Consider the following 27762-nt stretch of genomic DNA (forward strand, 5'->3'; position numbering starts at 1 on the left):
TTATTTTTTTTACAGATGGGGTAACCGAGACCCGCTGTGCAAAAGTGACTTTTACCTAAGATACTCTGGACAGGGCAGAGCTAATATGCATGGAACTTGCATTTTTGGACCTGACTCCAGAACCCTGGGGATTTCCACTGGGGCAGTGAACACCCACACCGAGTATCCTAGGCTGCTCGGAGGTTCCAGGGAACATAGACAAGTCACCGACTGGGGCTCTCTCTGCCCCTTTCCCCTGGGGAGGAAGTGGAGGAAGCCAGTGGCAGCCTGAGGTCCTCCGACAGGGGAAACTCTAACTGTGGTTCCTGAAAGTCCGTGACATGGTTCTTTTTTCTCTCTGACTTGCCCTCTGCTCCCTCTTGCTCAAAAGAATGACTGGACACTCCTAGAGCCTGCAGTCACCATCCAGGGGATTTTTTTCACCACAAAGGGTAATTCCTGTCTCATCCCTGCTGTGACTCAGCTGTGACGTTGAACCACACAAGCCAGCGAGAAGATAAAATCATCAGACTCCTGCTCATCAGAGAGGCCAGCATTCACCTCTTCTCCCAGCACAGACTCCACGGAGCTGGTCCCCTCCCCAGAGGAGCTTGAACAGGGCCCCCCCACCAGCCAGCCTGGGACCCCGAGATGGCCTCTGGCTCGGCCAGCAGCCCCCGCCCGGCCCCCGATGAGAACGAGTTCCCCTTTGGGTGCCCCCCCACCGTCTGCCAGGACCCACCAGAGCCCAGGCCCCTCTGCTGCGCCGTCTGTCTCTCTGAGAACGTGAGGTGAGGGGTCGGAGGAGAAGAGGCGGGTGGGAAGGAGGTGCCAGGGAGGGACCCATCACGGGAGGCAAGGGTGAGAGGAACCGTGGTTGTGGGCAGGTGACTTCACCTCTCTGGCCTCAGCTTCCACACCTGTTCCTCGCGGTCCCGGACACTGCCCCGTCTGGCTGTTGGTGGAAGGAGAAGTAGCCACAGAAAAACGTCAGCTCCCTTAGCAGAAGGCCATATGGGGTCAGGGGGAGAGCCTCTGGGTCCAGCTGGGCTACTTACTGTGTGGCCTGTGCAAATTGCTTGATGTCTTGAAGACTCAGCCTTCTTGTCTGTAAAAGGCCTGTAAAGTGATTTTCTACCTCCCAGGATTGTTACAAGGCCCAGTCAATAACATTCCAAAAAATTCTTGTAATAATGAATATAAACTCCCTGGTAAATGACAAACTGCTGTACAAATATATCTTCTTCCACAATATCACCCATCACCTCAGATTGTTTGCTGGGAATGCTTTTAAAGGGGACAAAAATATCTAGTATATTCATGTATTATATATTTATGTATGTATATATAAAATATGTATATATTTGCATATAAATATCTATATATAATGCACACACTTTGCATGTTTATAAAATATACGTATATAATTTACATTGTATATTATATATTAAAATATGTGTATGTTTATATTTAAAATATAAATAACTCAGAGAGGTGTGACATCAATATGATCATCAGTATCCCACCTTAAGCAACTATTATGTACCAACTGTGTGCCAAGCCCTCTTTCCTTGTGTCTTCAGAAGAGCCTTGGAAAGGTGGATACTATTATTACCCTATTTTACAAATGAGGACAATGAGGCCTAATGGACAGATGAGGTCAGTTTGCCCCAGGTCAGTTTCCTGGCAGATGTGTTCTTAAACTGCCGTGCACCCCCAGCATGACCTTTGTTTGGGACTTTACAGTTTAAGAAGGTGGGAAACTTCTCAGGCAAGCTTGAGGAGTTCCAGTGCTTTCACAAAGGAGGAGGCTGAGAGAAGGAGGGGAGAGGTGGTGGTGAAAAGGGCACGTGTGGGGGAGGAGAAAAGCTTGACTGGTTTTACCATCCTGGCTTCATCTCAGGCTTTTGCAATGGGTCTCTTGGCTTCCTTCGCTGTTCTTCCAAATCCTGGCAGAGGCGGGAGAGGGATCCAGGCCTGAGGCCTGAAGAGCTCTGCCCAGCTCTGCCCCTGCCTCACTCGACCTTGGTTGATCCATACGTCTTCTGAGGCCTCATTCTCCTTCCTGTAAAATGGACCTGACCAGTGGCTCTCATTGAGGATCAGATCGCTTGGGAGCTTTGCTAAAGCACATAGGCCCATGTGTCACTCCATTCAGAGTCTGGCACCCACTCCTGGTTAAGAACCTCAGGCTAGGTGTTCTCGGAGGTCCCTTCTTATTCTGAGAGGCCATGGTCATCTGTAATTACTAAAAATAAGAGACCAAAATAAAATAGAGGAAGCTGAGAAGAACTAATATAGCTGCACATCCACAATCCTTTATCTGAACCCCTGGGGTCAGATGTAGTTTGGAATGCAGAAGTTTTTCAGATTTTAGAAAAGCAAGTCAGTGCATTACTATGTAATTCTTCCAGCAGGGATTGGGGATGCACCTTATAATTAAGTAATGAATATTTCTGCAAACATAAATATTCACACTAAGTGGGATAAGTAGGGGCTTTAATAGCCTCTAGTCAGTTCAGATCAGATTTGGCTGCCAGAGAAGCTCACTGCAAACTACAGGAAAACGTTGGTTTGGGAATGCTGGGTCTGGGATTGTGGAGCTGCGTGCTCATTGGTGTCAGCTGCCACACTGGGCAAGGCCTACGCTTTTGGAGCTCTGGGGATGGAGGTTGGTGCCATGGAGCCATGAATGCCTCACTTAGTGGCATTTGTTCATGTGTCCCCAGGAATGGTGAAGATCGGATCTGTCCCAAATGCAAAGGGGATGACACACCATCCGAAAGGCCTGGAAGCCTTCTGTCTCAGGAGCAGGTAAGTTGGCACTGCCAGGAAAGACTGTCAGTTGTTTCTGTTGGCAGGGGAAGAGGCCAAGTAGGTATCTGCCCACCTAGTCCCTGCCAGATGGCTCCTTCCTTGTCTGAGTCTAGACTGAATTCATTTTTGTCAGCAGTGAGGAGACTGACACTCGCGGTGGCGAAGCAACTTGCCCCAAGCCACCTGGCCAACCTGTGACAGACTCAGGGTGAGAACAGCATCTAGACAGGGGTCAGACTCAGGGTGAGAACAGCATCTAGACAGGGGTCAACACACCACAGCCTGTGGGCCCAACTCAGCCTGCCGCCTGTTTGTACAGCTTACGAGCAAAGGATGGTTTTTACACTTCAAAGGTTTCTAAAAATTGAAAGGAGGATGAGATTTTGTGACACATGAAAATTATAAGGCGTTCAAACTTCCAGGTCCCTAAAAAAAGTTATATTGGTTCACAGCCACAACTCACTCATGTATATATGCCTTGTGTGTGGCTGCTTTTCTATTTCTAATATTTATTTATTTATTTATTTATTTATATTTATTTGGTTGTGCCGGGTCTTAGTTGCAGCAGGCAGGCTCCTGAGTTGTGGCATGCGAACTCTTAGTTGCGGCATGTATGTGGGATCTAGTTCCCTGACCAGGGATCGAACCTGGGCCCGCTGCATTGGGAGCATAGAGTTTTATCCACTGTGCTACCAGGGAAGTCCCTGTAGCTACTTCTGTCCTAAAACAGCAGAGGTGAAGAGTTGCAACAGAGGCCTCACAGCCCAAAATATTCACGATCTGGCTCTTGACAGGAAAAGTTGGCCAACTCTTGACCTAGACAGTTCTTTCTGGCCCTGTTTGCCCTCAGACAGGGACAGGCCATCCTCATCTCACTTCTCTGGCTCTGCCAAACCATGCTTCCAGGAATAAGATGCAACTCTGGTAGTGTGAGGGGACAAAGAGATACCCTCAGGCATCAGTTTAGAACCCCAGCTCTTCTGAGCTGGGGAAGAACCCTCTCAGGTCATCTGTCCAGCCCAGAGGTTCCCACATGTTTACCAGCCCTGGTCCATTCCCACCAGTTCATGACAAAAATGATAAAAAAAATATAAGGAAATTGTCATGAGTTTTTCTTATAAAACTAAATTCTTTCCATTTATAGAGTCAACCTTTACTCTGAGATGATGCCCTTCCTATTCATGTCTTTGTATAAAGGAAATGATCGTGATTGGTGATAGAATTCGGGGTAAAGCCTTTATTTAGTAAAATTTTAAAATGGCAATCTTTATGTTAATCTCCTAATTTAAAAAGCAAACAAACTGGTATTGGTCTGTGAATCCAAAGCTTTAAGAATCCCTGCTGTAAATCTAACCCCCTCTTACACATGGGCCCCGACACCCACAGGGGCGTCTCACTGCAAAGCTCCCTCGTGACCAGGGTCTCGCCAACTTGGCCACCAGCACTGTCCACACTGTGAGGCACCGGCTCCTTTCAACCAAAGCTCCACCCTTGCCTGAACCATGGCCCAGGGGTCAGGAGCCTGGTGTCTGAGGATGGCTCTATAATTCAGTGCATGGCTGAGATGACTCCCCTGTCTCCACCTGTAAAATGAAGATGCCAGGTTGACTGTGCAGGGTCTTTCCAGCACCTGCAATGTCCCACTGCCAGTCAGTGGCTGACAGGGCGGCTCTCCCTCCCGCTGTGGAACCAGAGGCAGGCAGGTCTCCACACCTTCTTACCCCTTCTCCGCTCTGGCCCCTCTCCTGCGGAGAGTTGGAGGAATTTCCTGTCCCACCAGAGCTGTTTTGTTTTTTTTTTTACAACTTTATTGGAGTATAATTGCTTCACAATGGTGTATTAGTTTCTGCTTTATAACAAAGTGAATCAGTTATACATATACATCTGTTCCCATATCCCTTCCCTCTTGCGTCTCCCTCCCTCCCACCCTCCCTATCCCACCCCTTCAGTCGGTCACAAACCACCGAGCTGATCTTCCTGTGCTATGCAGCTGCTTCCCACTAGCTATCTACCTTACGTTTGGTAGTGTATATATGTCCATGCCACTTTCTCACTTTGTCACAGCTTACCCTTCCCCCTCCCCATATCCTCAAGTCCACTCTCAAGTAGGTCTGTGTCTTTATTCCTGTTTTACCCCTAGGTTCTTCATGACTTTTTTTTTTTCCTTAAATTCCATATATATGTGTTAGCATACGGTATTTGTCTTTTTGAGGGCTTTCCTGTCTTCTTGTCAGCAACCCTCTCCCCCTGCAGGTCCTCAAGGGAATAATAGTAAGGATCCAGTGCATTTCCCCAGAACTTTCTACTCTACAATGTGGTTACGAGCTAATAGGATTAACACCCATGGAATAAATTTCCAAGCCTCCCTATTTGAGCATCTTTGTACTCCACCCTCGAAAGAGAGGACATGGGCTAGATGCTTTCTAAGGCACCTGCCTGTCTGAAGGCATCAGGACTATTGTTTTGACGTGTTTTATTCTTGCCTCTCAACAAAATGAATACAGATTCATTGTACAAATCTTAGATAACATAAAGATGAGATATTTTAAGATCTCTCAACCCAGTAGTCTTAATTTTTTCATCTTTGTTAATGTGAAATCAGATGAAGGTAGAAGCGTTCTGATTAAAGGGGAGCCTGGAGCCCTGTCCTTTTGGTTACCCCACTTCCTTCTCCTGTCCCAGCCCCTCAGAGACACTGGGGATTCCTAGGGCCCTGCAGAGCACAGTTTGAAACTTGCTGCCTTAAACCAAATGAAGTGACTCTTACGATGGAATTACAGGCACTGGAACAGGCTACAGAGTGGGAGGAGGGTACACCCCCAGTGGAAAGCTGGGGGGTGGCGTGAGCCAGTGGTCTGACACCTGCGCAAAGCCACAAGTGGAAAGACCAGGGACTCCTTCAGCTTCTGACCCAATGGGAACTTTGGGGGGACTTTTGACCAAAGGAAAGCAGCTGATTATAAATCAACACTTTGCATACGTGGTGATTCTGCAGTTTGTGCATCTGGAGAAACCTGGGAAGTGAAGGTGCGGTGGACAGGCCAGGCCGGAGACCAGCTGAGCTAAGCCCCAAGGTGCCCATTCTTGCAACACTTTCCATGCCATCTGCTTATCAGTTTGTCCCCCTCCTCTGACTTCATTAATGTCTCTCTAAGAAGTGCTCAAAGCCCTAGACCGATTAGCTCATGTAAGAAGCAGGTATTAAAGGATAACTGTTGACCTGGTTAGAGACTTGGTTCTTGCCTAGAATGACCTTCCTACAGAAGTGACAATGAAGTAGGGGACGACCCGGTGGCTGGGAAATAGCAGTCAATTCTGTCTGCCTGAGACCCTGTGAATGGGATTGTTTCTCTCACTCTCTTCCCTCTGAGGTCACTCAGGAAGGTCAAAAGCAAGCTGGCATCTGCTGCCAGTGGCTTACAAGAGCGCCTTAAATTATTCTAGAATCAGAAAATGATAGGAGGTCAAGCTGTCTAGTCCATTTTCCGTTCTGTACTGGATTCCTGCCAAGTGGCTTTGTGTCCTTCCAGTGACGGGGAACTCATTACTGCACGAAAGCACCACTTCCACCATGGGGAACTAACTGTTGTACCATTTTCCTCTTTGTTTGTACTGAGCTGAAGTCTGTCTCCCTTGGGGCCACAAAAAGTAAGTCAGTTAGCCTCCTGTCCCCTGAGGCAGTCCTGAGTCTGTGGAAGGACGTTGACCACGTCCCTCTTGAGTCTGTCCTCAGCCTCTGTGCATATCTGTGTCCTTTGAAATGTAATGCCTGGAAATGAACCCCCTTACACTTCTGAGCTTGACGATTGCATCTGTAACCTTATCGATCCCGTGACATCCTGTGTCATGGGCAGTGGTGATACCCCTATTTCACCAGTGGGTAATATATCGAGGTGCAGTGAAGAGGTGTGCCTGCACCAGTCATACAGCAAAGGGGAGGCAGAGCCAGGCTCCCACTCCTGCCCCTTAGGCTGCTGACATCTCCTCTCTGCTGCCTCCAGATGGTGGATCACCCCCAAATGTTTTACACAGGTTTAAATACACAGTCAGCCTTAAGTGCTGGAATCCACCAAATGCTGTGGAAACAGGAATGGGCAAGACTACTTTCAACTAGGGGAATCAGGCAGGACTTCCTGGAGGAGGTGGCAGTCGAGCCAAGCAGAGGTTGCCAGAAAGGAAACTGACTCAGGTACAGAGGTGGGCAGGAACTGGCGAGTGGACCGAGTCCACCCTGTCACTGTAGAGTGCCTCCCCCTCAGCACTAGCTGAGACCCAAGCAAAAACAGCCCCTCCAGGCATCCAAGACCTTGGCCAGCCTCAGTGCCCAGCACAGCAGCGTGGGAAGTGCCTGGCACATTGCAGACCCTCCGCTCTGTGCAGTAGCTTCACGGAGGCAGCTCTCATGCTCCCGGCACCCTCTTGACACTCACATTCTTGGAGGCCCCCAGGTCCCCAAGTGGGGGCCCTCTGATGGAGCTCTCTGCTGACCCCGTCACAAAGGGCCTGGGTAAGCAGGGAAGCTGGGAACACCACACACCCCCAGACTTCTCGGACGTGGACAGAGGACAAGTGTTCCCTCAGGGCTGGGATTTTGTTTTCTCTGTTTCCTCCTCAGAGGAAATTCCACTGTGAATTTTATTTTTAGCAGTTTGCAAGCAATGAGACCGCTCACACAGGGGCCTCCTGTGGCACCAGACAGGCACAGGCTTGGCTCAGGACAGATGCCCCGTTCTTCCTCTGCCACCCCAGCCCCTTCCCTCTCCAGTCCCCTTGGTCCCTGGGCTTCAGATGAGGCTACCCTTTAGTCAAGGTGAGGACTCCTGGTGAGGAGGAAGGACCCTGGATGTAGATTCCTGGCCCCTGGCCTCTGCCACAGCCTCACCCCAAGCTTGCATCCTGCAAGTCACCGGCCAGCTCTGAGCTTCAGCTTCCTCACCTACACGAGAGAGGCAGAACCTCAAAGCCCCGACTCCTCCTCGTGGCCCTGGGAGATCTGATGGGGCCATGCTCACGCGGGTGTGGAGAGAGCAGCAAGCCCGGAAGGGCTCGTAACTGGGGGACAGGAGACCCGGATTCAGTCGGCTTGTCACATGTGCAAGCTTGGTGTGCCGTGGAGCAAGATGCTCGCCCAGGTTTCCCACCATGTATTAAGGTGAAACTAATCCCCCCCTGCCTGCCTCAGAGGATTATTGTAAGGATCCTATGAGGTAACCTGCAAAAATGCTTTGGTCCTGTATAAGTACAAATGCATTTAGGGATGTTCCTTACCCCTACCCACCCCCAAGGAAATCCAGTGGGAAAACAGGGTTTTACAGAATTAGTTATTAAGAGTTTGAGATGGGAGGATTAAATGAGATGCGTGTATGTGACAGCCATTAGCAAAAGGAAAAAGATGTCCCAAGGGCAGTGCTTAATCCATAGGAATAATTTTGCTAATAATAGTACTACTACTACTAATCATGGGTAACATTTATTGAGCGCTGTGTCAGGCAGAATGTTGCTCCCCAAAGATGTCCACACGTTAATCCCCGGAACCTGTGAATATGTCACCTCACGTGGCTCTATTAGTCTGCTCGGGCTGCCGTAACTAAGTACCACAGACTGGGTGGTGTGAACAACAGAAATCTGTTTTCTCACAGTTCTGGAGGCAAGAAGTTCTAGACAGAGTTGGTTTCTTCTGAGGCCTCTCTCCTTGGCTTGTGGATGCCCTCTTCTCCCAGCATCTCCCCATCATCTTCCCTCTGGATGTCTGTGTCCTAATTTTCTCTTCTTATAAGGACACCAGTCATATTGGAATAGGGCTCACCCTAACCTCATTTTTTTTAAATAAATTTTTATTTATTTATTTATTTATTTATGGCTGTGTTGGGTCTTCGTTTCTGTGTGAGGGCTTTCTCTAGTTGCGGCAAGTGGGGGCCACTCTTCATCGTGGTGCGCGGGCCTCTCACTATCGCGGCCTCTCTTGTTGTGGAGCACAGGCTCCAGACGCGCAGGCTCAGTAATTATGGCTCACAGGCCTAGTTGCTCCGCGTCATGTGGGATCTTCCCAGACCAGGGCTCGAACCCGTGTCCCCTGCATTGGCAGGCAGATTCTCAACCACTGCGCCACCAGGGAAGCCCCCCTAATGACCTCATTTTAACTTAATTACCTCTTTTAAAGACTCTGTCTCCAAATACAGTCATGTTCATGGGGGCTAGGACTTCCCCATATGAATTTGGGGTGGGGAGACACTACTCAGCCCATAACAATGGCAAAAGGGACTTTGCAGATGTGATTAAATTAAGGATCTTGTGATGGGGAGATGACACTGGCTTATTTGGTGAGCCTATTGTTATCACAAGGGTCCCCAAAAGAGGGAGACAAGAGAATCAGAATCAGAGCGAGATTGGAAGATGCTCTACTGCTAGCTTTTAATATGGAGGGAGGGACCCTGAGCCAAGGAATGCAGGCGGCCTCCAGAAGCTGGAAAAACAAGAAAACAGGTGCTCACCTTGGACCTCCATAAGGGGCACGATCCTGCTCGCTTTTCAGACTTCTGATCTCCAGGTCTGTGAGATAATATTGGGCTGGCCAAAAAGTTCGTTCGGGCCTTTCCATGACATGAAAAACCAGAATGAACTTTTTGGCCAACCCAAAAAATGTGGGTTGGCTTTTTGTTGTTGTTTGTTTATTTATTTGGTTGCGCCAGGTCTTAGTTGCGGCTCACGGGTTCCTTAGCTGTGGCTCACTGGCTCCTTAGTTGCAGTACGTGGGTGGGCTCCTTAGTTGCGGCATGCATGTGGGATCTAGTTCCCTGGCCAGGGATCAAACCCAGCCTCCCTGCATTGGGAGCGCAGAGTCTTAACCACTGTGCCACCAGGGAAGTCGCAATGGGGGTTGTTTTAAGCCAATAAGCTTGTGGTATTTTGTTATAGCACGATAGGTCAGTCATGTCAGAATTTACATGTATTGTGGCATTTAATCCTCACCATAACTCTATAAGCGGGAGTTCTGTTATTATCCTCATTTTGCAGACTGGGAAACTGAGACATAGAGAAGTTAATAACTCTCCCAGGGCCACACAGCTAGTGTGTGAAGTGACAGAGATGCACTTTGCACCCCGACAGGCTGGCTCCAGAGCCCACCCCCTTAACCCTGGAAAGCACCCCAAGGAATGAGAGACTGTGTGACTGATGGTGGGACTCTGGGCAGCCTGGCTGGCCACCAGCGGCCTCTCAAGTTACCCCCTTCCCCTCCTCTGCCAGATGTGAGAGGCTGGTCCCAGCCCACTCCCATTGTACACGGTAATAAGGATGCCCGCTCCACCCATGTAGCACTTGCCAGCCTGCATGGGCTTTCATTGCACAGACACAGCACCACAGGGCTCAGCTGCCAAAGGAACACGTGCCCCTCCACCTGTGGGCGATTCTGGACTCCCACCGTTAGTTTTATCACTTTCACTTTTTACCTCCCTCTGACTCTCACTTCAAGCATATACCGTTAGAAACTGCAGAGGATTTGAATCATGGGCTCGTAGGGAGTTTCAGGGCCTGAGAGATGACCCCTCGTGCATTCGCCAGGTTCCTCACTGGCCTCAGGCCCTCCATCCTTCCCTCATGTTGGGAAGCTACCTGCTGGGAGAGGCTGCATCACAGGGCACTTTCCAAAGCCATTGCAGTCTCCCTGACAAGGCTACCCACCCCTCCCCAGTAAAACATCTGTTTTCTATTCTTTATTGGGAGTAACTTGTGCTTGAAGCCCGGGGCAATGGGGCAAAGTGGGGGGTGGCCTTTTGCTGGGCTGTGCTCTGTGTCCCAATCCAACTGTACTCATTAAGCCCACAGCTCTCACTTATTTTACTTTTAGAGAATAATAACTAGTGTGGCTTTGTATTTGCTCAGCCCAAAAGACCTCTGTCCTCCCGTCCTTTCATCCAAATCTCCCTTCACATCACCCCATGAGGTTATTCTTAAAAACAACAACAAAGCTCTTGGAAAATCAAGATATTATTTACATGTAATAAAATTCACTCATTTTAAGTGTACAGATTGATGAATGCCGGGAAATGTATACAGTCGTGTGACCTGCAGTCAGGAGGGTGAATGATTCTGCACCAGAAAAAGCTTCCTTGTGCCCTTGTTTAGTCAGTCTCCCCCAGCTGCAGCCCAGGAAGCCACTGGTCTATTTTCTGTCACTATAGTTTTGCCTTTTCTAGAATCTTGTAAGAATAGAATCCTAGTATGTAGTCTTTGGTGTTTGACTCTTTTCATTTAGCATGTTTTGAGGTCCCTCCATGTTATTGCACATATTAGTCATTTAGTCCATCTGACTGCTGAGTAGTGTCCTGGAGTATGGATATACCACACTTTGTTCATCCATCCACCAGTTGATGGATACTTGGATTGCTGCCAGTGTGGGCCTATTATGAGTAAAGCTGCCGTGAAAATTTACATACACCCGGACATATTTTCACTTTCTCTTGGGTAAATTCCTAGGAGTGGAATGTGTGGGTTGTCCGATAACTTGATAGGCACGGTCTGTAAGTAAGTTACTTTGTAAGTACGATTTAACTTTATGAGATACTTCCACAGATTTTCCCAAAGCGGTTGTACCATTTTGCATTCCCACTAGCAACCTATGAGTGTTTCAGTTCCTCCACATCCTCACCAAAGCTCGATATTATCGTTCTTTGTAAATTTTAGCCATTTGGTGAGTGGACAGTGGCATTTCGTTACAATTTGCGTTTCTCTGATGACCGGTGATGTTGAACATCTTTACATAGGCTTGTCAGTTGTATATCTCATTTTGTGAAGTATCTGTTCAGTATTTTACCCATTTTGTATTAGGTTGTTTGTCTTATTGAATTGTAAGAGTTCTTTATATATTCTGGATATAAGCCCTTTCCAGGTCTATGTCTAGGAAAAAATGTTCTCCCAGTCTCTCCTGGGCTTACACTTTTTTTTTTTTTTTTTTTTTGTGGTACGCGGGCCTCTCACTGCTGTGGCCTCTCCTGTTGCAGAGCACAGGCTCCGGACACGCAGGCCCAGCGGCCATGGCTCACGGGCCCTGCCGCTCCGCGGCACACAGGATCCTCCCGGACCGGGGCACAAACCCGCGTCCCCTGCATCGGCAGGTGGACTCCCAACCACTGCGCCACCAGGGAAGCCCTGGGCTTACTCTTGATAAGAGATAGAGATATGGGGTAGGAAGATCCCTGGAGGTGTGCTGCTTCCTAGCTGTTCCTCCTTGAGTAAATCCCTGCCCCTCTGTGAGCTTCAGTTTCTTCATCAATCAAATGCGAACAAAAAACCGACCCTGCTACCCCCAAGTGTTGTTAGGGGCCCTAGGAAGAATTATGACTATGAAAGCATTTTGTAAACTCCTCAGACTTATACATAGGTTAACAGTATTGTCAAGTTGCTTGTTAGGGGCCCTCACCGAGCCCCCAGACCAGTGGGGGCAACCAAAAAGTAAATGATGATTACAGGGCTGAGTGGAACATGTACCCTCAGGAGAGGTGGCAGCGCTTCCCAGGATCACAGCAGGGGCCCTGCTCTTGTTCTGAAGGAGGGTTACAGGACGGCTGAAGCAGAAGGAACAGCATGTGCAAAGTTTTGTGGCCTAGCCCAGCTCATGCCTGGTGGATGCTGGTGCTTTGCAGAGAGCCCCAGTGCCACTGGGACCCCCATAACATCCAGTGACATGGTTCTTATTTCCAGGATCACCCTGAGGTGGCTGAGGCTGGAGTTGGGTGTCCCTTTGCAGGTGTTGGCTGCTCCTTCAAGGTAAGCATCTGAGTGTGAGAGAGGAGGTCTGTACACTACAGTCTCAGACCTTCCCACTCAGCCCCTCCGGGATGTTCCCACAACATCAAGCTACGCCTCTGGATGTACCTTACATGACTTTCCCGAGCAACAAAATCACTGGTAAATCATCTTCGTACTCAGGGGCGTTCTTCTTAATGTCTCACCTGGGCATTGTAGCATCACAAAAAAGACCACCGCCCGCACCCCCAAAAACCCCTTTGCTTCTCTCCATGGTCCTGAATCATCAGTGTGCTCAAGGCCATGGCAGAATTGTTGCTCTGGAGGCTGGGATGGACACAGCTCACCATGGGTATGTCTGATGCCAGGGTCCTTCTCCAAATCCCTCTTGCTGTACACTTCCCTTGGCCGGGTGAATGGATATGACTTCCCTTGGCAGCCTTTGGTGGCAGGAGTCTCCACTGCTCCCTGGTCCTCCCTCCCCCTCTGTTTTCACTGATCAGCTCCACTCTCTTGGCAGGGGGGCCCAAAGTTCATGCAGGAGCATGAGGTCACCTCCCAGGCCACCCACCTGAACCTGCTGTTAGGGTTCATGAAACAGTGGAAGGCCCAGCTGGGCTCTGGCCTGGGGTCCGGACCCATGGCCCTGGAGCAGAATCTGTCAGACCTGCAGCTGCAGGGGGCTGTGGAGGCAGCTGGGGACCTAGAGGTGGACTGCTACCGGGCCCCCTGCTCCGAGAGCCAGGAGGAGCTGGCCCTGCAGCACTTCATGAAGGAGAAGCTCCTGACTGAGCTGGAGGGGAAGCTGTGCGTGTTTGAGAACATTGTCGCCGTCCTCAACAAGGAGGTGGAGGCCTCCCACCTGGCCCTGGCCGCCTCCATCCACCAGAGCCGGCTGGACCGCGAGCACATCCTGAACTTGGAACGGAGGGTGAGCATGGGAGGCACGTTTACCCCCAAGGCAGCTCAGGCACACACACACCCGCCGCCCCATCTTGTCTCCAGAGCAGAGGACCAGCCTTCCTCCTAAGTATTCTCCCTGCACAGACCAGTCACTCCTCCTCCAAAAATATCTCTTCTGAATCCCAAAACCTTCTAGGAAGAGGACCGAGTCAGGAGTTGTAGTCAAGGTCAAACTCCCCCGTCCAGTGCTTCCTTTCCTTTGCTTGAACTTCTGCAATAGACTATTCCCACCCCAAGCATCTCATTCCACAGCTGGACGTTTTGCACCGCTAGAAAGTTCTCCCTCATACTTAACTAAAATCAGCCTCCTGTGTCTTCCCTGCCCCTCGGGGCCCCCAAAACATCTGACTTCTAGCCCCCATGGAAGCCCTTCAGAGATGAGCAGTCAGTAATAATATCCTGATTGTTTCCTTCTTTAGGCTAAACACCCCCAGTGCCTTCAACACTTCATCAGAGCACATTGTTTCATGCTGTCCTCATATGTTCTGGCTCAGCCTCTAAAGGATTCCACACACTCAGAGTGGTGGTCCCAAACCACCAGATAATGCACCTCTCTGACAGTTCTTGGTTGTGCCAGACTGTCCCCTCCTTTGTTCCAGAGCTTATACTTTTCTTAATATAACCAGTCACAATGTTAATGTTGCTTTTTGGGGGGGGCGGGCAGCAACATTACTTCACCGTCTCATGTTGAGTTAGGCCTGGATTTTAGTTCCAGGTCCACCATTAACTTGCTGTATAGATCTGAGCAAGTCACAGGACTGCAACTTTCCCATCCATAAAATTAGGGATTCAATTTTCTTTAAGGACACTCACTTCCATTCCTGACTTCCCTACCTGAGTACAGCCAAGAATAAATTTGTATTCTTTCAAATGTCAGTTGAGGAACCTACCAGAAGAGCCAGGCACTGGGTTTGAGTGGCGAAGTAAAGGATTTATTTATGTAACTCTTGCCCCAGTTGGAAGGTGATGGCCTCCCCGAGGGCAGTGACTGTGTCTTCAGTTCATTAACAAATTTCCTGGCTCTACTCTTACGTGCCAGGCACTGTGCAAGGCATGGACACAGATAAAATGAGCATGGACCCAGCTGTTGATAGGGGAGACCATCTATCCTGTTGGAAAGGCAGAAAAATTTATCTCAGATGGTTGTAAAGCCTCTATAAGATCGAAAATGAAAGAGAGAAACCAGCTGAGCTAGGGCAGTGGTTAAGTGTTTCGCAGAGGAAGAAGTCTGTGAGCCAGGCTCCTGATGGACGAACAGGAGTTGGCCAGTGGACAAGGAAGGGAAAGGAATCCCAGGCAGGAGGGACAGCATATACAAAGGCAAATGCACATGGCTGAGGGAGGCAAGGAAAGCAAATTCAGGGGCAGCTCTGTCTCTACATCCCGCTGTCCCCATCCCACCGCCAAGCTGGGTTCTGGTGCTCCTGGCTGAATGGGCTTCCCCGCCCCAGGTGGTGGAGCTGCAGCAGACCTTGGCCCAGAAAGACCAGGCCCTGAGCAAGCTAGAGCAGAGCTTCCGCCTCATGGAAGAGGCCTCCTACGACGGCACCTTCCTATGGAAGGTCACCAGTGTCACCAGGCGGTGCCATGAGTCAGCCTGCGGCAGGACCGTCAGCCTCTTCTCCCCAGGTAAGGCCTCCCCGGGGGTACAGACACCAGCTGGGGGAGGCGGGTGGGGGTGGGTGGGTGGGTGTTCCGCTCTGACAGGCGGGCTGTGTCCAGTTAGGCCAGCGTTCATTCAGGTCCCTGTCCATACCAGGCCCGCAGAGGTAGTAGGCCCCTCCCCGCTCAGCCGCGTGGATCAGGGGCTGTTTGCACCAGGCATACCTGGACATCCGTCTCGGTCTGCAACTAGGAATAAAATGATCTACGTTGTGTGGGTATCTGTTGTGAAAGAGAGTGTGCTGTGAACCAAAGTTTGTGTAGATGCGAGGGAAGCCCAGGGTGACTTTCACAGGTAAATACCATGGGGCCCTGCCCTCAGAGACCCCAGTGGTCTGAAATAAGACAAGTGGAGAACTCCTGTGTACCACTGTGGGGAGCTCGTGATTGAGTGTTGTGTAAACTGGGGCAGTTCTTAGTCATTTCTGGGGCCCCTGGGCCTGGCATGATGTCTTGCATCAAGTAGACAGTTACTGGGCTGTTGTTTCTCTTAATTAACTGATAGCTGTCTATGTAACAATGTGTATATTTGTGCTCCGATCTGTGTGCTTTTCCCCTGGCCTCACTCGTGTGCCTCTAAGTAAACGGGTGGGTCGTTGTTAAGGAGGATTTCTGCCAATGGCAGTTTTAACCACCACTCACACCTGCTCCAGCCTCAGGCCTTTCCTGGCCATCTGCTCCTCTGACACACCCAAGGTCAACAGTGCTGGGATTCAGAGGGGCATGGGAGCTTGCCCCACACCACAGAGCAGGCTGGGTCCCAAAGCCAGCCCCCTTTCCTCAGGAACAGGGACAGCCCCTTCAGGGGGTGGCCTCGCCTCCTACACGTAAGCTTTTTTGTCCTGGCTTCTCTCCAGAGAGGGAAAAAGCAAGCAGTGTCTCTGGCTTCCTGTTCTACCAAAACACAAGGGGCACAGATGAGTCAGACTGTCAGCCTGTCCCTCCCCCACTCCTTCCCGCACGCCCTCCACACCCTGTCCCCGTTCAGCCCCTCCCAGAAGGGCCCTCATGGTGACGGCTACTGGAACCCACACTCGGATGGCTCTTTCAGCTGCCCAGGGAGAGAGCCCACAGGCCCCTGGGCCTAATCACCAGGGGATGATTCATCCTGGGGGCCTTTGCCAGCGGTGGCCGGCAGCACTGTGAGCCGCCGCACTCTCTCCCAGCCTCCAGGAGACCCCAGCCCCTTGGCCTAGGGCAGCAGAAAGAAGTCCGTGTTGGGAGGTAGGAGGCCTGGCCCCTAATTCTGTCTCTGCCCCCAGTACACTGTGACACTGTGGCCAGCCACTTCCCCTTGCTGGGCTTGGGTTCCCGACTACAGAATGCAGGTTGGTTAAATCAGAAGCATGATCCCAGGGCCAGCAGCATCTCTATCCCCTGTTAGAAATGCCAGTTCTCAGTCCTCACCCCAGCACTACTGAGTCAGAAGCTCCAGGGGCAATCTGTGATTCTGATGGCCTTTGACAGCCACCAGGCCAGATGATCTCCAAGATTTGATGCTCTATAACGGAGAAGAACGCTGAGCTCCATCCCCAGATTTCATTTTTTTGTTTTTATTTTTTGGCTGCATTGGGTCTTCGTTGCGGTGCGCGAGATTTTCATTGCGGTGGCTTCTCTTGTTGCGGAACATGGGCTCTAGGCACGCAGGCTTCAGTAGTTGTGGTGTGCGGGCTCAGTAGTTGTGGCTCGTGGGCTTTAGAGCTCAGGCTCAGTAGTTGTGGCGCACAGGCTTAGTTGCTCCGCGGCATGTGGGGTTTTCCCGGACCAGGGGTCAAAACTGTGTCCCCTGCATTGGCAGGCAGATTCTTAACCACCGTGCCACCAGGGAAGTCCCAGTTTTGTAGTTTTGAGCCATGACTTGGGCATGCCTAACTGCCAGTCCCAGTTTCCTCACCTGCAAAGTCCAGCACTCTCCAGCTGCCTCGGCGCTGACTCTGTCTTCCTCATTTCAGCTTTCTACACTGCCAAGTACGGATACAAGTTGTGCCTGCGGCTCTACCTGAATGGGGACGGGACGGGGAAGAGGACCCACATGTCCCTCTTCATCGTGATCATGAGAGGGGAGTATGATGCTCTGCTGCCGTGGCCTTTCCGGAACAAGGTATGGGCCTGGGGGACAGTGGGGGTGGGGTGGAGGAAACTTCGGTCCTGGTCCTGATTTAGCCATGAACTTGCCTGTGTGACCTCGGCAGTTCCTTTGCCCTCCGTGCTGTCAGTTTCCCCTCATAAAACAAGAGCCTGAGTTCACATCTAGTAGCCAAGGCTCTTTGCTGCATTCTGAGTCTAGGAGCTAAAGTGTTTGGACCAGCGACCCTGGAAGACATGTAGAGATGAAGTTCACTTGGTGGCTGAATAAGGCAAACTTCTTGGAGGAGGTCCTGTGGGGATAGCCTGAACTGACAGCATTGTCAGAAAAAGGGAAGGAGGAGGCAGATGCCACTGCACACCTTTTAAAATGGCCAAAATCCCAAACGCTGACAACACCCAGTGTTGGCAAGGATGTGGTGCAACAGGAACTCTCACTCACTGCTGGTGGGACTATAAAATGGTAAAGCCACTTTGGAAGATAGTTTGGCGGTTTCTTACAAAATTAAACATACTTGTATCATGTGACCCAGAAAATCAGACTCCTTGGTATTTACCCAAATGCGTTGAAAACTTACATCCACACAAAACCCCTGCAGACAGATATTTACAGCAACTTTATTCATAATCGCCAAAACTTGGAAGCAGCCAAGATGTCCCTCAGTAGGTGAATGGATAAATAAGCTCTGGTAAATCTAGACAATGGAATATTATTCTGTGCTGTAAAGAAATAAGCTACCAAGCCATGAAAAGATATGGAGGAAGCTTAAATGCATATTACTGAGTGAAAGAAGCCCATCTGAAAAAGCTAGATACTGTATGATTCCAATTATATGACATTCTGGAAAAGGCAAAACTGTGGAGATAGTAAAAAGATCAGTGGTTGCCAGGATTTCATGGAGGGGAGGAGAGATGAATAGGTGGAACGCAGAGGGTTTTTAGGGCAGTGTAAATACTCTGAATGATATTATAATGATAAGATTCACATCCTTATACATTTGTCCAAACCCATAGAATGTACAATGCTAAGAATGAACCTTAAACTAGGGACTTTGGGTGAATATGATGCATCAACATAGGTTCATCAACTGTAGCAAATGTACCGCTTTGGTGTGGATGTTGACAGTGTAGGAGGTCGTGTGGGGATATGTACTTGGAAATCTCTGCGTTGTCCATTCAATTTTGCTGTGCACCTAAAATTGCTCTGAAAAATAAAGTTTGTTAAAAATGCTTAAAAGGGCCACCGGAGGTGGGACTGTGGCAGGGATTCCCCGCAGGTGAATGGTGGCAGCAAGGGAGTGGGGGAGGGAAGGGGAGGGTGTGGACTCCACACCTCAGCTGGGGTGGAGGAAGATAGGTCAAGCGGGTGGGGTGGAAGCGGTAGTGCCACAGTGGTCTGGCTATGAGTCAGAAGGTCAGTGGTTCCCATATGTGCTGGGGGGATTTTCAAAATACTAATGACTGGGTCTCACTACCATAGATGGTGAGGCCTGAGCATCGGGAATTTTCAAACCTTCCCAGGGAATTCTAAAGTGCAGCCAAGTTTGAGAACTGCTGCCGTGGGCGATGGGCATTTCAGTGACGTGTGCCAGGGAGGAGGCTGTGTGTCACTTTGAGATCGTTGGCTTCTCGGAGGCACATAGGGCCCCTGTACAGACCAGAAGCTGGGTTCGTGTTTCAGAGTGTTGATTGCCATCCGCTCAGTGGAAGGCTTGTCTGCTCTTGCCTGGGAGGGTCCAGCTGTGTTTGAAGGATCAGGCAGACATCTCAGTGCAGGAAGGGACATCTTGGGTTATGGAGTCCAGCCTCTTTGTCCCGGCTTAGTCCCCCCTTTAGCCCCCAACAGCCACTGGCAGTGGCATCTGAATTCCCCCTTCCTGTTAGAACACCTGAGCTCTAATCATGGGACACCGCTGAAGCCTGCTCACGTACCAGGTGCTTCCGTTTCCGGGCTCTTCCTGTACGCCATGTGTGGTCCTTACGTGTTTCTTTGACTCCTGATCCGTGTGAGCTCAGGGTTAGAGGGGCTGCACGGGTGACAGGCACAGACCCTGCCCCTGACCTCCCACCGGCCCCCGCCCCGCAGGTCACTTTCATGCTGCTCGACCAGAACAACCGTGAGCACGCCATCGACGCCTTCCGGCCCGACCTGAACTCAGCATCCTTCCAGCGGCCCCAGAGCGAAACCAATGTGGCCAGCGGCTGCCCGCTCTTCTTCCCCCTCAACAAGCTGCAGTCACCCAAGCATGCCTACGTGAAGGACGACACCATGTTCCTCAAGTGCATCGTGGAGACAAACGCTTAGGGCAGGAGGGGCCGAGCAAGCCGCACCCGGGTCCCGAGGGAGCACCCACTCAGACGGGGGTTCAGCAAGATGACTGAGGTCCTGCCCTTGGTGCCCAAGATCCCAAGGCACCGTGATGGGCCGCGGCTGGCATGATGTGAGCCGAGCTGACAGATTGACCGTGGCTAGCTATCACCTTAGTGTGGCAGGACCTTGGACTGGGCCCACAAAGGCAGAGGGTCCCAAAGGAGGTGGTGCAGGACTGATCCCCCTGCACTGACCATGCAGCACTGGAGCTCTGAGAGCCACCCGGCCCTGAATGTTGAGATGGACTCCGGCCAAGATGGGGAGGGTGTGGGGACCAGGCTGGGGCATGGATGGGGAGCTGGAGGTGTGGGACCTCAGCAAAGAAGCTCCAGGGATGGGAAGGCCTCTGCAGGCCGCCATGGAGAGTGAGCTTGCTCTCGTCCTGCTTGGGATCAGAACCAGGACCAGGGGGTGGAAGTGACAGAGTGCCAGTGCGAATTCAATCTGTCCCTGCCTGGACCGAGTTCCCCAGCACTGGAGGTGAACAAGCAAAACCAAGGGGCTATGCTGCGGGGAGGGCATCAAATGGGGGGAGGGGTGGTTTTGAAGACCTTCATGGTTCCTTCCAGCCCAGAGTCTCTGACTCTAGGCCTCCTGGGCCAGATGAGGCCTAGTGCCGCGGGGGGTCTGGAAACATTCAGGAGCCCGATGCCCTCGTTTCCTGATTCACCTTCAGTACTGCCAGGTGGGCTGAGCTGACCCGCACGGCACCTGCCACCCAGGGCCCGGCAGTCTGCTTGCCCTCCACGCAGAGCCACGCAGAGGCCCTGCATCCTGCGCCTCCCCCAGCTGAGTGCCCCTCCACCTCCTCCAGGTGAAACCAGGTCCCTAGCTCCCAGAGGCAGCTGGAAGGAGCATGGAGAAGGAGAGGGGCACAGACTCTCCACACTGCCTGCCTGGGGGCCCCACTCTTGGCCATTTCCAGAATGCTGTGTCGCCCGATGAACAAAGGCAACCACATCTCTAGTTGATGGATCAGGACCGCTGAGCCACCCGCAGATGTTGTCCTTTTATATGTATAAAACCAAAGAAAGAATTTTTAAAAAATCTCTTTTGCACTTTTCATAAAGGGTCTGGTTGTGGGAGTTGGTGGTGACTTGTGAGCTCTGGGTGGTGCTGCCAGTTTTGCAGGTGGCATCCAAGGCTGGTGTGCTGGCAGGAACATGCCTCTCTGCCTCAGTCTTCTGTCTGTAATGGGGGAACCGCCCCAGCCTGCCTCCCTCGCTGAGTTCTGTGACCTCAAAGGAGATGCTACACAGGAGAGGCTAGAGAGAGAAAGGCCCAGGCACCACTGCCCACCTGGCCTGGCCTGGCTGCGGCCCATGCTTGTCTTCTCACCTTGGAGGTCCCTACACAACCAGTTCCTGTAGACGGGCGAGGGTCTTTCCAGAGCCCTGAGGCTGCACGTTGCCGCTCAGAGATGCATGGCAGGTCCCCCACTCCTCTCCCCACCAGGCTTCCCTGCAGCTTACTCTTCCTCTATTTGCCGAGGCTATGATGGGCTTCACGCCTCACACCCTCAGGGTTCTCATCTGTGAAGTGGGTCAGCAGCCTTGCCTGTCCTCTCTAGCCCAGCATTTGTGAGGATGCTGCTCACATAAGAGGTGACGGAGCAGCACGGCCCAGTGGGATCAGTATATCAGAAAACCCAGACCCACCCCTAGTCCAGACCTGGTATCCCATCATGCCTCAGCCTCTTCATTTACAAACACAGGGAAGCATCCTGCCTGGCCCTGCCCAGCTCACAAAGTTTTCACGAGGCCCAAATATGATACCCGAGCCCTAGTGCTTTGTAGTGTAATGGCATCTTGCCACACGTGATAGGCTACAAACGTGTCAGGGCTTCTTTTTCTCGTCCCCGCTGCTGACAACCTGTCATGAGGCTGACTTGCTTCCTTGATGTGTGTAGAAAGAAAGGTCTGGCCCAGCTAGTGATGGGGACATCTGTCTCAAAGCTGGTGTCCTGGCCAAAAAAAAAAAACAACAACAAATCATCCCTACTCACTAAGCTAACAAGCGATTTGTGGGACAAGCACTACTAGGGACAAATATCTCTCTGTGCCTTTCATCGCTTATATCTGATGGGAAAGGACACATACTCTCTTCAGACACTGTGAGCTGCAGCCAGTCTTTCGGTAAAGCTTTATTGAGACCTACTGTGCTGGCCCCTAGGGCGTGGGGAACGGTAAGATGTGCAGCCTACACTCAAGAAACTCTTAGTGCAGTGGGTGAAACAGGTATATAAGTAGCTCATTGAAACTGATAGATAAGAGAGGCTCAGAGACAGCACAGGAACTCAGATCCGTTGGTTGAAGCACGGAGGGCTTCCTGGAAGAGGTGGCCTGTAAACTCACCCTTAAAATATTTTTGAGGTGCGGAGGATAGGGGTGTGAGGGACAGTAAAGACCCAGAGATGGGATGCAGTCTTGCCCTCAGGTAAGGTCTGGGAGGCGGAACCGCAGAGAGGAAGGCAGGAAGGCAGGATGGGCTGGAGCACAGAAGGTATCTAAGGTGATCCCAACTGCCTGAAAGTAGCAGCACTGGGTGGGAGGTTCCCAAATCAACCTGCGTGTGACCTTTCAGGCTGTTAACAGCGGGATGAGACGATGATTTGAAACTGTTACTAATTTACCTTCCACCAAAGTCCTATGTTAAGTGCACCAAACACCTGATGTCTCACCTCTTATAGACAATTCAAGAGGAGGGGAGGCAAGACGCAGGCAAAGCTGCTGTTTCATTGGATCCTCACAAAACCCTTGTGAGGCAAGCATGGTGTCATCCCCTTTTAGAGACTGGGAAACTGAGGCCAGAGAGGCCAGGTGCCCTGCCTAATGTCAGGTGGGAGAAAGGGAGGCAGTGGAATTAGAAGCCATGTCTTTGCTTCTAGTTACTTTCCTTCTTTTAGATTGATGAGGAATCTTCAGTTCCTTTTGTGTCTTCAGCCAAGATGAGGTCACATCTTCAGGGGAAGCCCTGGGAGGCAATGGTTCCCTCTGCTCCCAGCCAGAGGTCCTGCCCGTGGGAACCACAACGTCACCCCAATGGTGCCCAGGAGGGGCGTGTGAGCACAGTCAGCAAAGGGAACGTTTGCTGTCACCCAGCGGCTCACAGGCCTCCTCGGGGGTGTCCACAGGTGATCCTTGGACCACCCTGAGCCATATGGACGACTATTTATGCCTTTAATTGTTCATTTCTGATTGTAAGAGACACATACTCATGGTAGAAAAACTGGAAAACTACAAATGTAATATACAAAAGGAAGTAAAAATCAGTCATGAGTCCAGTGTCCAGAGAGTACTACTAGAAACATTTAAATAAATTTTCTGTCTTTTTGAAGCAGTAGATACAAACACACACACACACACACACACACACACGGACTTTATTTTATTTATTTATTTTTTTTTGGCGGTTCGCGGGCCTCTCACTGTTGTGGCCTCTCCCGTTGTGGAGCACAGGCTCCGGACGCACAGGCTCAGCAGCCATGGCTCACGGGCCCAGCCGCTCCACGGCACGTGGGATCCTCCCGGACCGGGGCACGAACCCGTGTCCCCTGCATCGGCAGGCGGACTCTCAACCACTGCGCCACCAGGGAAGCCCCACACACGGACTTTAAAAAATGCATTTAAATCATACTAATTACAGCTTTATGCTCTCCTTGTTCACTTAACACCCCCTTATCCCATTCTTCCGTTAGCCCCCGTTCATAGGCGAAGCCACGGAAACTAAGAAGAGAGAGATACTGTGTTCAAGCCCAATCTGAATCAGTGGTGGATCAGGATTCACACTTTGGATGTGATTCACACTCAGATGGAGAAACGGAGACCCCAAGAGGAGCAGCCTCTCTGAGGTCACGTGACTGCAGGGCTCCTGGACTCTTCTCTGCCTTTCATCTGGTGTCTGGGCAGGGTTCCCGGAGATCTCAGGAGAGGATTTGCTCTGTGGGTCTGAAGGAGACTGTGGGTCCAGAAGCCAGTGGGCGGGACGCTGTGCCCACCTGGGCCGGGGAGAGTGATGCTTCCTGTGCTTTCAAGCGGCTGTACCCCAGTGGAGCAGACAGGACCCACTTCCCCTTAACGACCCCTGCTCCCCTACTGAGCTCCAGAGCAGAGACTTGCTAAACCTCGGTTTCCACTTCTGCATGAAAGTGAAAATCCTAGCCTCACAGTGTTGCTATGAGGATGCCAAGGTTGTGGAAACCACTAGTTTTGGACACTGTGGGGTCCCAGTCTAATAATAACAGAAACAAGAATCCAAAACAGTCATGGACTGCCGAGCCTACCAGTAGACACTGAGCTGAGGGCTCACAGGCATCATTGCATGAAACTAGCATAAAAACCCCAAGAGGAGGTGTGATTATTATCACCCCTATTTTTTTTTTTTTTTTTTTTTTTTGCGGTACGCGGGCCTCTCACCGCTGCGGCCTCTCCCGTTGCGGAGCACAGGCTCCAGACGCGCAGGCTCAGCGGCCATGGCTCACGGGCCCAGCTGCTCCGTGGCATGTGGGATCTTCCCGGACTGGGGCACGAACCCATGTCCCCTGCATCGGCAGGCAGACTCTCAACCACTGCACCACCAGGGAAGCCCTATCACCCCTGTTTTATAGAGGAGGAAACCCAGGCTCTGAGGAGTAAAAACCACCCACCCAAGGTCACACAAGTGCCGGGAGCCAGGACTTGGACCCAGATCAGTCTATGCCAGCTTCAAACCCTTAGCCCATGACGTGATCAGCATAATGTGAAAATGGTACGGAAAAGTGAGATCAGTTTTAGGTCTGCACAGACTGCAGGTTCATTTTTAAACACGCATAACTATGATGAGAACTACAGCTTATTGAGCACATATTTTACTTGCATTACCTGCAAGTACCACCCTTAATATTGATAACTAACCTAGGAGGAAGACACTGTTTTCCTCACTTTATAGATGAAGAAACAAGCTCAGAGAGGCCAGGCAACTTCCCCAAGGTTACACAGCTAATAGGCAGGTCTCTGCCTCCACAGTGAGAGATTTTACCCACGGTGGTGTCCTCTCCAGTGCTTTGGGGAACAGGAGAGGGTCAGATGGATGTGATGTCCCTTCTGGACCAGCCACCAGCTCTTCTCCTCCAGGGGAGATGTGCCTGCCTGGAGCACTCCACCTGGCGGGACCTCTTGGGTAGGATTGACACAGGCCATGGGGAAGGGGAAGGACGAAATCAGGGCAGCTGCTGGTGGGCCCCTGAGCCTTTGCCAGGAGCTGGATCTCATTTGCTGCCTTGGCATCTGGAACTTGTGTTCGTTTAAGCAAAGCACATTCATATGGCACAGAGTTTGGGGACCATTCCAGAGAGGCTGGGATATTACAGTCATCTGGCTGATGACATTTCTTCCTTTTCAGGTTCTTTCCTCAACTCCCACCTGTCTCAAGGCATTTCCTCCGTAGAAAATCCGGGGTGTATGGTGCGAACGTCATCATAGCTGTCCCAGCCAATCCTGGTAAGGCAGGGAGGTGAAGGTCACCCAGCAGGTCAGTAGCTCGGCTATGGTGGCCTGTGATTCCTCTCTGGTAGGAGGAGGTCAGCTAAGCCATTGTCCCTCCCCGCCTGTTGCTCTCACCCTCCTGCCGCCCTCTGGGCAGTTGGAGCCATTCTTCCAGCAGTAGGGCCCCTGTTTGCTTTGTACAGATGAAAAGCAGGAGCTCAGAGAAGAGCAACTCCCTTGGGGCAGCCAGGTGACTAGAGGCAGAGCCTCCTAGGACCTGGGTCTGCTGCCACACACCCCTGCCCTTGGGCTGTACCCACTAACTTGTCGATTTCAATATTGAAGGTTCTCTCTGTGCAAACAACTGATTTCTATCCCCGCTCCCTCTCACAAGCACAGCTCCATCTGGGGAGAAATCCCAGGGCCAGCAATGGAGTGGAATCCACCTGGGACACAGGTGTCTGGGACTGGGGGGGGTGGGAGAAAAGCTCCTCTCTGCTGCTACTGTGCCCCCTGGGGAGTTGCCTGCCCCTCGGATGTCTCCTGGGGGCGGGGTGGGGGTATGAGTTCACTCCCAACCCCGTAGACCATTGAGTGTCCGGTGTTCAGCCTGCCAGGGACTCTGTACTCTTGCTGTGGGACCTTGGGCCAGTCACGTGCCATCTCTGAGCTCACGTTCCCAGGACTTCCCTGGCGGTCCAGTGGTTAAGACTCCGCGCTCCCAATGCAGGGGACACGGGTTCGATCTCTGGTCAGGGAAGATCCCACATGCTGCATGGTGCGGCAAAACAACAACAACAAAAAACCACACAAAGGCATATCTGAGCTCACGTTCCCATGTGCATAGTGGACAGGTGGGTGGGGAAGGATACAGCGCTCACCATGTGGGATTCTGGGCGCAAAGCGTCAGACCGAAGGAGGCCCTTTTCCCCACGGCACGTGAGCAGCATGCCCTGGTCAGGGCGTGCAGATCACTTCAGACTGTCTCCCCCCAGCCTCGCACTTGCATTTGGTCAAGAGCAGGTGTTGGAGTCCAATAGTCCAGTTCAAGTCCCAGCTCTGTCACTTAGTAGCTGTGTGTCCTTGGGCAAGTTCTTTAACTTCTCTGTGCCTCCATTTCCCCAAGTGTAAAAAGGTGATGATAAATTCCTACCTTGTAGGGATGTGTGGGAATGAAGCAAGCCAACACATGGCAGGAATTTAGACGGAGCCCCTAGTGTGAGCGGCATGTAGCATTCCTGCTACAATTATTATCAAGGTCTTAACCCGCAGGCTCCAGCCCACTGAGGAGCCATGAGTCAAGGCCATACAGCTCTCTTCCCACTAGCCCTGGCTCTGTCTCCGATCACTGACCCACCAGAGGCCAGCTCCTTACCCTTGTGGTGGCTCAGTGACCTCACGTAGAAAATGACACTTGGACTTCACTCTGGGTCACGAGACACAGCACAGAGCTGGCACTTAGGAGACAATCACGAACAGATCTTCCACAGTCTGGGTGCTGTGCACCTCTGAGGGTGTTTCTGCAAAGCCCAGCAGCATCGGGACTTGAGGAGGAGGGAACATGCACCCCTTCCTCCCTCTGGCATGGAACCTGCCTAAACCGTGCGTTGGGTTGTTAAGATCCAGAGGGTTCCTTTTTGCATTGCAGTCAGGTGTTTTCAGAGCCTCACCACTCACTGATGCCGGCACCAGTTCCTTCCGGCCCAGAGGCCTCTTTGTGGCTCCGCAGGACAGCCCTGCCCTCTGCCCAAGGTCCGGGGTGGAGCTGGAAGGCTGGCAGGGTGGTAGAGCCTGACACAGATGGAGGCCACCCTGCGTTCCTACTCTACTGCCTCTCGCCCTGGCTCCCGCCAGCCCGCTGGCCCTGCCCACCAGTGCAGGTGAGAGTTTGAATCGGGAATAGTTTGTCTTTGGGCTTCTGTGAAGACAGTGAAGGGATCCCCAGAATCTTAGGTCTCAGGGGGCTGTGAGCATCTCTGGTCTAACCCCTGTCACCCACTGTGCAGATGGGCACAGGGAGGCCAAGGAACGTGCCCAGGTTTGCACAGCCAGCCAGCAGGGGACCCAGGCTCCTCCACCCAGGCCCCTGCCCCGACCAGAACACGGTCCCCACAGGAGGAGCGGAGCTTAGGGAGGGCCAAGCCCAGAGGAGGTCACTTTTCAGGAAAGGGCTAAGGGCCCCTTGTCAACCAGGGGAAGGCCTGCCTCCTGAGGCTCCGAGACTTGGTTCTAGAAGTGGGAAAGGGGAAAGATGGAAAGACAGGACTGACACGAGGTGCCCAGAGCACTGCAGGCCAGGGAGGTAGAGGGTGAAGCCAGCCTTCGCCCTAGAGGGAGACCATAAACACCTGTGCCCAGGTGTCATTGTGACCTTCTTTTACACAACCCTTTAGCTGTTCACAGAGCACATTCACACCTAGGAGGTCCTTTGATCTTCACAACAGCCCTGATAATATGCCATCACTATTTGCATTTTATAAGTGAGGAAACTCAGACGGATAGGCAGTGTGATGTGGCAGGGAACAGTTTTCCCACTGGATCCCCTCCCTGGCTCAGCTACCAACTCACTAGGGACCTCTGGCAAGCCTCTTCTCTACTCTGGGCCTCAGTTTTCCCATCTGTAAAATGGGGCAGCTGAGAACCCAATGGCCTCTGAGAACCCTCCTGGTATTCAATTCT

At 51.6% G+C, this 27762-nt stretch overlaps 1 protein-coding gene across 1 annotated transcript; it reads left to right on the top strand.

Annotated features, from left to right (window-relative positions):
* Positions 1-630: 630 nt before the first annotated feature.
* Positions 631-19555, top strand: TRAF1 (TNF receptor associated factor 1; the record flags this gene model as incomplete). The annotated part of the gene is given in 9 exon segments (XM_079707246.1): positions 631-770; positions 1563-1569; positions 1571-1638; positions 2709-2793; positions 12496-12561; positions 13061-13471; positions 14955-15132; positions 17118-17266; positions 19337-19555. Coding segments are annotated over 9 exon segments (1323 nt in total).
* Positions 19556-27762: the final 8207 nt, after the last annotated feature.

This window comes from Hyperoodon ampullatus (assembly GCF_949752795.1).
Source record: "Hyperoodon ampullatus genome assembly, chromosome: 6".
Taxonomy (NCBI): Eukaryota; Metazoa; Chordata; class Mammalia; order Artiodactyla; family Ziphiidae; genus Hyperoodon; species Hyperoodon ampullatus.